Below are 9,588 nucleotides of genomic sequence, written 5' to 3' on the forward strand. Positions count from 1 at the left end.
CAAGCACGTGGATTGTTCAAGCATGTGCACTGTTGAAGCACGTGGACTGTGGAAAGCTGAAGCACGCAACCTCCATAGAGAACACCTCCAATCTACACAGATGTTGCTACTACACACGCAAACCTCCTTTGCAGCCTCTACTATGCACAGATCCTCAGAAATTTGTGATGGGATGCAAGTGGGCTTTAGATTCCCAGACAAAATGACATGACGATTTTATGTGCGAGCTTCTTTGAAACAATCAAATTGACACCGCAATCTCTTGGCAGACGCACCAGTCTGGCCGAGCTCCTCGGATCTTCGGCCTCTTCCACAACTGAAGAAGCAAAAAGCGAAAACGTGCCCCTCTTTCCATGCTCGCAGGCTTTCCAATAAACAAAAAACACCCAACTTTTTTTTTTAAGTTTCCGCAGTCGGCGTGATTTACCTCCGCAAACTCACGAAGTTCATCGCCCTTGTACAACACGGATTCGCGATGTTCTAACTACATCTGCGACGAAATGTTAAAATAAAATACGTGTAAACTGTCACAATGGGATTGTCATGTTTATGCACTGAAAACATGTGACGATTTCGCCTCAGTCGTGCCCTTCACTCAGCGTACAGGGTCGACAACCTTGCAACTCTAATATCATGTTAAAAAGTGAATATATATACTATATATTAAATGGCTTATATATATATACTATATATTAAATGGCTCTCCATGTGAGATACCTGGAGAGTGTACAAACACTCATACAAGCCCTTCTACTTACATTGAGTCAGATGAGCCTCAAATATATAGGCTTTCACACTCCACTCCCTAGATATTAGGATATGAGGTCTAAGATTAGAGTCTCAAACCTATCATCATCATAACAATAATCTAAGTTTAGCTTTCTCCATTACTTCCAACATGTTGAGGGGTTTAAAGGTTGAGGGAACATTATGCTTCCTTAGGATTCTCGCAATCTTGTCAGTGGTCCCCTGGATGAAAGGAAGATGCGACCTTGAGATTCGATCTCTAGGGTCTTTCTTCACTCTGGGACCTCTGATAGCTTTAAGGAAAGCTTCTAGACCTTGGCACCTACTATATCCATTATTAACAAACACATTAAAGAGATGGACTTTCTCTTTATAGAGGTTGTTTTCATCAAAGATTCTCAGCACACGAGTAGCTAGCGTGTTGAGAACACCCAACTTTTGAGTAGAGAAATGATGAGACTTAGAATGAAGATATTTCTCAGTATGAGTTTTATTCCAAAACACCTTCTGGGAAAAAGAACTATCATCCTTCTTCGAAATGAGGACATCAAGAAAACGCAGGCACCCGTCAACTTCATTCTCCATAGTAAATTTTATGGAGGAAGATTGATTGTTGAGATGTTGAAAACACTAATCTAAAATAATTTTTACAAATGTACCGAAATGTTTAATATTTTCTATTAAGAAAAATGGGAATAAATTATTATTTTATGTTTTCAAAATATGTTTTTTTTAAATATATTTATTCTTACTTAATTTAAAGTATATAATTAAGCCAAATGCCTTTTTATGGTGAGGCTTTGTCTCACACAAAACTGTAGCTAGATTCGTCGGCCGCCACGTAATCTAGCAAGAGTGTCTCACCATTCATCTTAATTAAATTTCTTGCTGCAACGCGAACCAGAGATGTAGAGATGCTAAGAAATGATGATTGCGTCATGTGAATAAGGTGGAAATTATTAGAGGACCGAAAGGCGCACCACTGCCATAACCTGTGGGAGGCCATAGGAGTTTCCATCGCCATGAAAGTAGAGGCGACTCAGAGTTGTCTGAATTCTGGCATACATGGCTGTGTGTGACCTGTTTTCAGGTACTTGTAGGTGAACAAGGTCTCTGCTTTAGCCTCCTCATTCCCTGCATTAGATTGAAGTTCTTTGGCCATTTGCTTCGTCGATCGTGCGGGATAAAAAAAATGAAAATGGAGATTATCTTCCTCCTGCAGCTGCTCTCATTACAATATTGAGTGTTCGCTAATGCAAAATGTCCAATGGACTTACAGTATGTCAGTAAATTTCCTTAGGATAAGTCTTCCTATGAATCATGTATTAGTGGCGGGAATGATAGCCCATGTTGCGAGACATTGCTTGGCTTGTTTGGAGTAGGATTAGCTCAGTACTTGAGAGACACATCCCTTTTTGATCTTCCCAGAAATGCCTTTGTCGTTGCCTGTCTCAAGCAATTTCAGCAGAAGTTGGGCTCTCTAGGTCTGTTGCCAGACTTGGTGGCGATCTGTTTGGAGAATAGTTTGTGTGGGTTTGTATCGAGCCCTCTCCTCTGCGTGGGCATACAAACCAAGCAGGACCGTATTCACAAAATGGGAACTACTAACCTCGACTCAGCCTGCAAAGGAAACCTCTCAGATATGGCTTCCTGTGAGCTATGCAAAGATAGTGGAGACCTCGTTCATAAGATTCTGGTGGACATGTACAAAAATTTGACAAGTACTGCAACTAGTGAGAAATGCTACTATTTTATGGTGTTGTATTCCACCAGAGTGGTCAATGAATTTGGGCCCAAGAGCCCAAATACTGTTCAATCTATTCTTCACCTGCCCTTCATCCAAACCGTCTCTCGCTGCCCAGTTTTAGCCTATAGAATACTCGACACTATTGCAACCCTCCTGATCTGCACTTTTGGGCTTCTCTACAGTTTGTGGGTGAGGAGGAGGAATCATAAGGCTTTGTACAAGGGATTCATGATGCGGAATGAAATTTTTTTGAAGTCTGCCATGAAACCCAACACCGAGGCAATGTGGTTCGGCATTCAGGAGATCAAGATCGCCACCGATAATTTCAGTGACAGAAATATCATCGGCCAAGGGGGCTTCAGTACAGTGTACAAAGGAACGATTGATGACGGTCGGCGGATCGCAGTGAAGAGAACCAGAAACTGCACTCCGGAAGGGGATTCCGAATTCATGAACGAGGTGGAGATCATCAACAACACGAGGCACATGAATCTGGTTGTTTTGAGAGGCTTCTGCGTAGCCAAGATGAAAGGGAAGGGCATTAGCGGTTTCTGATATACGATTACATGCCCAATGGCAGTCTGGATGACCATCTCTTTGGACAAAATTCCATGGCCCAACCTTTGAGTTGGCCGCAGAGCAGGAATATCATGATGGGGACAGCCAAGGGGCTGGCGTATCTCCACGACAGAATCGAGCCTGTGATTTATCATTGAGACATCAAGGCCACTAACATTCTATTAGACGAAGATATGAATGCTGGTGTTGCCAATTTTAGTTTGGCAAGGATCATGACTAAAGAAGATATCGAAGAATCTCGTTTGACAACAAGGGTAGCAAGTACGCACGACTACTTGGCCTTCGAATATGCTCTCTACGACCAACTCACAAATAAAATTGGTGTATATAGCGTTAAGTCACGTGCTGCTTTGAGCGCATTAAATCCCTAATATATGGTTGGTTAGCTCTTTTTCTGCAGAGTCGACCTCCCATTATCTCATCATAGATTGAGCATGGGCGTTGGTAAAATAAGGAAAGACAAGTAAAATAATAGATGACAGAATCAGGCATAACGAGGTGGAGAGATTTGTTTTGGTGGGTATTCTGTGTACCCACGTTATGGTAGCATTTAGACCTGGAATAGTGGAGGTCGTGAAGATGTTGGAGGGAGAAGCGGAGTTCCCTAAAATTCCCAACAGAACTTTGCCACTGATGCATCATGGAATATCTTTCCTTACAGATGAATGAAACGATTCTCTAGGGATTTCTGACAACATTTTTCTACTTACTTCAGAGGATCTACATAAAATATCTGGGGCGATGAAACCAGTGAAGGCGAGTAGGATTGCAGCGGATGACGATAATTGTCCAATGTAACATTCTGTAAATGAAATGAACTCAGTAAATTTGGGCTTCCGACGTGTTTTTAACCTTTCTGTAAATGAAAGTAAATCAATATATATTTATGTTGGCGGCAGTGAGATAGATGGGAGTTGTCTATAATGCGATTTTTTTGGAGATTTCGGTTATGGAATTCGGTGGAAGAAATTGAGGTTAAATTTTGATTTGTTGTAGTTAAAATGGTTTTTTAAGTGCATATTTGGATTCAGCACCGTGAAAAACCCCTGGGACGCTTTGATTGTGCAGAAACTAGCTATCAAACTTGCGATTCCAATAAATTACTGCCGAATTTTGACTAGAAAAATCCACCGGTAAAATTTCCAAAAATTCTCATTATAGACAACAACAGATAGATGTGTTCATGAAAATGCACCCACATCCGACATCATCTCTGATGTCATGATTTATCATAAATTTCTTGGAATATACAGTGGCATTCCAAACAGTGCAAAAGGGCAGCATGTGCGGTGCATGACCTCTCTCTATTTCTTGAACTTTTTGGATCTTGTCATCACACCACCTACCAGCATTCCTTTCGAAAAATGTAATTTATTTATTTATTTCCTTTCTCCAAACGATTTTAATCGCGAGTTATTTTTAAAATCTCTTTTTCCTTTCCTACCACCAGACAGAATTTAAGTTGGGGTTATTTTTAATTCTAACGAAAGAAATGTGTACTTATTGATAAAATGTTACATTAAAATTTGATTGAGACTATATATCTATATGCTAAAATTTAATTAAAGCTAAACAATATTTTTTCCCAAATATTATGCTACTAAACACACTATCTATATTGACGAAAAAAATATACCTAAAAAAAACCACAATATAAAATAGAGAAATTACTTAAAACATTTTAAATATTTTTTTTCAATTTCTTTATATAATATATACATAATCTTTGTTATTCTTATTAATAAGGACTTTATATTTTAATTTTATATTTTAATTTTTTATTTTATTTTTTTGGACATTAAATTTTTTATTATATATGACATTAAAATATTTTTTTGACATTTCTTTTTATATTTATATATAGAGATATATGAATTTGATATGGACATATGCTAGATTTTCAAATAGTTTATTTAAATCCATGTTGAAATATTTTTAAAAGCATAAATTTAAACATCTTACTCACACTTTTTAACTTCTAATTACTTTATTCCCTTTAAAAATTGATATAAAATTATATTAAGTAATATGGATATCAAAATATTTTATTTATTATTGAGAGTGAGTAAAATATTTTAACTGTATTTGGTTGTAATACCAACGACATCCAACGATGATAGTGAAGTTGAGATTATTAATATTTTATAATTATTTTAATTAATACTAATTAAATATGCATATTCATTTTTGTTTTTTATTTTGGTTGACATTACTTTTTTGTTTAGAAAATATTCTATTTTTATTTTAAATGATACACATGTTAAATTCAGATTGAACCATAGCGGAATTACACTTTGTTCTCATAATAGGTGATGGCGGAATTACACTTTGTTCTCATAATAGGTTGTAGAATAAGTTTCTCAAAAATCAAAGCTTAAATTCTTTAACATGTTTACTTCATATTTACTTCATTCATTTATTTTATTTTGAATATTTTTTAATATGCCATTTAATAATTAAACGAAAAAGATTTTCTATGATATGCCCAATCAAAATTGAAAAAGGAAGTATTTACAGTAAATAATTATTTTAAAATATTATTAATATAATATGGGAAAAAAGAAATACTTACATCAAATCGTTATTTAAGAAAATTACTAATTTTAATATATATATATATATATATATTTTGAAAGAAAATATAAAAGTTAAATTATATAAAATTATTATTAATAAAACGTTTTAAGGAAAGAAATAAAAAAATATTTATTCAGTAGAGTATTAATATAATTATTATTTAAATTATATTTAAACTTTAATATATTATTGTCAAAATTTAAATTTTAAAGCTTACATGTATGTGAGACGTGTTACGTGTGACTAATATATGAATCTAGAAGTTCGACTCAAAGAATTCGATGTTCCACGACATGAAGAACGGCATAGTTTTAATTATTTATAAACAATTTGAAACACCCGCGTTTAGCAGTGGATGGGATGAACCCGCGTTTAAAAAGCGCGTCTATTCTGAAAACAACACTCATCCTTAGACCTTCCTGTGCGCCTTCTCGTGTCGCTCTCCACACCTGCACCCACGCTCTGGCATTCCTTCACACTCAACATATCCCATCAACGTCCGCTGCATTGTGATCGACTTCTTCCTCTGTTTTGACCGCCCAGAACATTCTGGTGGCTGTGGCCACTTCACTTCCGCGCTTTCTACGCGTTATTCTTTGCTTAGTAGCGAAGGTTCTTATCAACTCACGCTATATATAACAACGGCATAGTTTTAATTACTTATAAACAATGACCCGCGTTTAGCAGTGGATGAGGATGAACCCGCGTTTAAAAAGCAAGTCTATTCTAGAAACAACTCTCATTCTCTCCCGTTTCAGGTTGACCTTCCTGTGCGCCTTCTTCGTTTAGTTCTCCATACTTGCACCCACGCTTTGAATAAGCAGTGGATGAGGATGAACCCGCGTTTAGAAAGCGCGTCTATTCTAAAAACAACACTCATCTGTCCCGTTTCAGATAGACCTTCCTGCGTGCCTTCTTGTTTAGTTCTCCATTTACCAATCACGAATAAATGGCTCTGCCAATTTAACTATGACCCTCGCTTTGAATAATCACGCGTTTCGATTGACGAATTTTTAATTATGGCTCTGCAATTAATTCACACTCAACATATCCCATCAACGTCCCCTGCATTGTGCTCGACTTCTTCCTCTGCTTTGACCGCCCAGAACATTCTGGTGGCTGTGGGCTCTTCACTTCTGCGCTTTCTACGCGTTATGCTTTCCTTAATAGCGAAGGTGTTTATCCAACGCCCGCTATATATAACAATCATATAACAAAGTTTAAAGTACTGCGACTGTGTAGAAACCATTCTCTGCATTTTCGTCGATTGTGATCGAATTCAGTTGTGTTTCTAATCATTCGAAAAGATGGGTCTCAAGAAACATGAGCACCACCATCATAAGGAAATGGAAAGCAACAACGTCGCCTCCGGGATTCCTTACTCTGGCACAGCGAGCACGTATAAGTTGAATGAATCAGAATACGAGAGGGCAAGGAAAGACGAGAAGCATCATAAGCGTATGGGGCATTTGGGGGAAATGGGAGCAGCGGCTGCCGGAGCGTTTGCAATGGTACTGCATATTATATCCTTTACTCATTAATTCTAAATTTTCATATCCAAATGTCGAGTAAAGTATATTTAGGTCCTCCACGATATCAGTCAGATCAACTCATGGGATAATATATATCCCTGTATTGTTTCTTGTATTTTGTACAGTCTTCATAAACTAGAATACGCCCAAAACCAGAATCGTTTCGATGATTTTTATAACGTAAGAAAGTGAATGTGTATGTTAATGTAATTTGACATGTGTGCAGCATGAGAAGCACCAAGTAAAGAAGGATCCGGAACACGCAGAGAGACATAAGATGCAAGAAAAGATTGCGGCCACAGTTGCAGTTGGAGCAGGGGGATATGCCGTCCATGAACATCACAAGAGGGAGGAGTCGAAGAAGAGAGCAAAAGAAGCTCATGGCAAAAAACATCACCACCATCTATTTTAGCCATCCACACGCACATCATGTATTCGTTTAAAATAATAAATGTGTTCACGTCAGTCAGATAATTTGTTCATTTGTTGGATGGTTCGTCCGCTAATCCAAATAAACATTGTATGGCGAATATTATATTGTTATGAAAGTAGAATGTCTGGGGCTTGTGATTCAGCGCCATTTCTATTATTTGCAGAGTTATGTATGAAAACCACCTCGTTCGTTTTTCTCGCTTTGGTCCTTCCTTTCCGGTCAACAATTTCACATATTAATACACCCCGCATAAATATTTTCTTGGTAATCTATTTTCGCAAGTTACAACGGGCAAAACAAAGTCTCAACTTTCAAAGTTTCAAACCAAAAAAATTGCGTACCAGCACATTTTTGTATTTCTATTTTGAAAGAAGGTTTTACCTCTCAAAAGTAGTTAGGTTATTTTTCTATTATTTCCAAAGTACAAATATTATAATAAAATCTATTTATATATTAAAACGTATCGTATTTTGATGCATATCATCATTTTAATATCAACCCGTCATTTAATTGGGGCAGTAAATTTAAAATGGCCATTATCTTTATAATAAGATCTCTATTACGAACCAACCTATGCCACATTATGCTAACATCTCTCAACTATAATATGATAGAGAAGTTTGACTATGCATAACATATTTATATTATTGTAAATTTAATTCATACCGGGATGGATTTCTCAATCAAAAGAATAGTGTGAACAGTATGGTATTATGATTTAATGAAAAAAAAAATTAAATTGATTATTCTGTTATTTTTATCAACTAGATACTAATTATATTAAATGAATTTAATATAATGTATAGTTTATTTGTTATGCTTGCTAAAGTTTATAGTTTTGGTTGGATTAAAATATAATTTAAAGTATATATAATAATTTGTTTAATAAACTAGATTTATCTATGCTTGTATCTAAGTTGTTAATAGTATATATAACCAAAAGGTAAAGTAAAAACATTTATTTAGATGAAGAATTGATTTAAATATTGTCTTGTAAATCACTTTTTTCGTTAGATATGGATAACTCAAGGTTTGCAAGTTTTTTAACTAAAATCATTATAGTGTTAATTAGCTCATTTATGTCTCTGTATGTCATTCAGCTACTAAAGCTTTTCCCATTTAGTTGCTAATAAATGTCCACACTTTGCAAGTATCTTGCTTTTCTAGTATGCACCCATATTTCAACATCAATAATGTGTTATCACTTAATTCCCGCTTCTCATTTTACATCTTCAATTTCCTTGAAGATATGAGGAGGGGTAGACCACACATATAGGACTATTGTTGACCTCTCAGCCAGAGGACCACTAGCAAGAGGCAATAACTAAACACCTTATTCCCTTGCACCCACATGAATGGGATGAAAGAAATGAGGCTACAAAAGAACTAACCAAGTGCACAAAATGGTAATGGTTAAGAAAATAAAAGTTAAAAAAACAAAGGGAAATTTTTCCAATGGATGAGCGAAAGAGATGGGGAAGAGTAAATTAAAAAGAAATGATAGTAAAATAAAAGAAAAAGATGAAAAGGCAATTTATAAAATTAATTTCTACAAACATATTCTTAATTAAAATAAAAAGTATACAATAGAAATCACACACATTAACACATAGATTTTATCATACATATCCAAATGAGGAAAACCAACAATATATATATATATACATATATATATATATATATATATATATATATATAAACTTTTGAACAATATTACAATACAATTTATATCCCTGGGAATAATCAACCATTGAGGCTTTTACCCTATATTAGAATATAATTATAGTTCCTTAACAAAAACTATAAAACCATGGGAAAAACCATCATGTGCCACATAAATACTTTTAGAAAAAACTATGTGCCAACAACCACCAAATGTGAAAGCAAAAAACAACTCCAATTTTATTTATAGAGTTGCTACCCCCATGTCGGGGTCATTCCACGCTAGCCCCCCAAACCACCCCAATACAAGG

At 35.6% G+C, this 9,588-nt stretch overlaps 2 protein-coding genes across 2 annotated transcripts; both read left to right on the forward strand.

Moving 5' to 3' along the window:
- Positions 1-207: 207 nt before the first annotated feature.
- Positions 208-3,049, forward strand: LOC149201910 (putative receptor-like protein kinase At1g11050). Its single transcript, XM_089401404.1, has 3 exons — positions 208-339; positions 1,838-1,923; positions 2,077-3,049. The coding sequence occupies exons 1-3, from the start codon at positions 208-210 to the stop codon at positions 3,047-3,049; spliced, it is 1,191 nt and encodes a 396-aa protein (XP_089257530.1).
- A 3,795-nt stretch (positions 3,050-6,844) lies between these two features.
- Positions 6,845-7,810, forward strand: LOC149201911 (abscisic stress-ripening protein 3-like). The gene is made up of 2 exons (XM_089399856.1): positions 6,845-7,161; positions 7,409-7,810. The coding sequence occupies exons 1-2, from the start codon at positions 6,958-6,960 to the stop codon at positions 7,592-7,594; spliced, it is 390 nt and encodes a 129-aa protein (XP_089255982.1). The 5' UTR covers positions 6,845-6,957; the 3' UTR covers positions 7,595-7,810.
- The last annotated feature ends 1,778 nt before the right edge of the window (positions 7,811-9,588 follow it).

This window comes from Pinus tabuliformis, chromosome 2_1 (genome assembly GCF_031772625.1).
Source record: "Pinus tabuliformis cultivar Carrire ecotype Pingquan chromosome 2_1, CPIR1, whole genome shotgun sequence".
Taxonomy (NCBI): Eukaryota; Viridiplantae; Streptophyta; class Pinopsida; order Pinales; family Pinaceae; genus Pinus; species Pinus tabuliformis.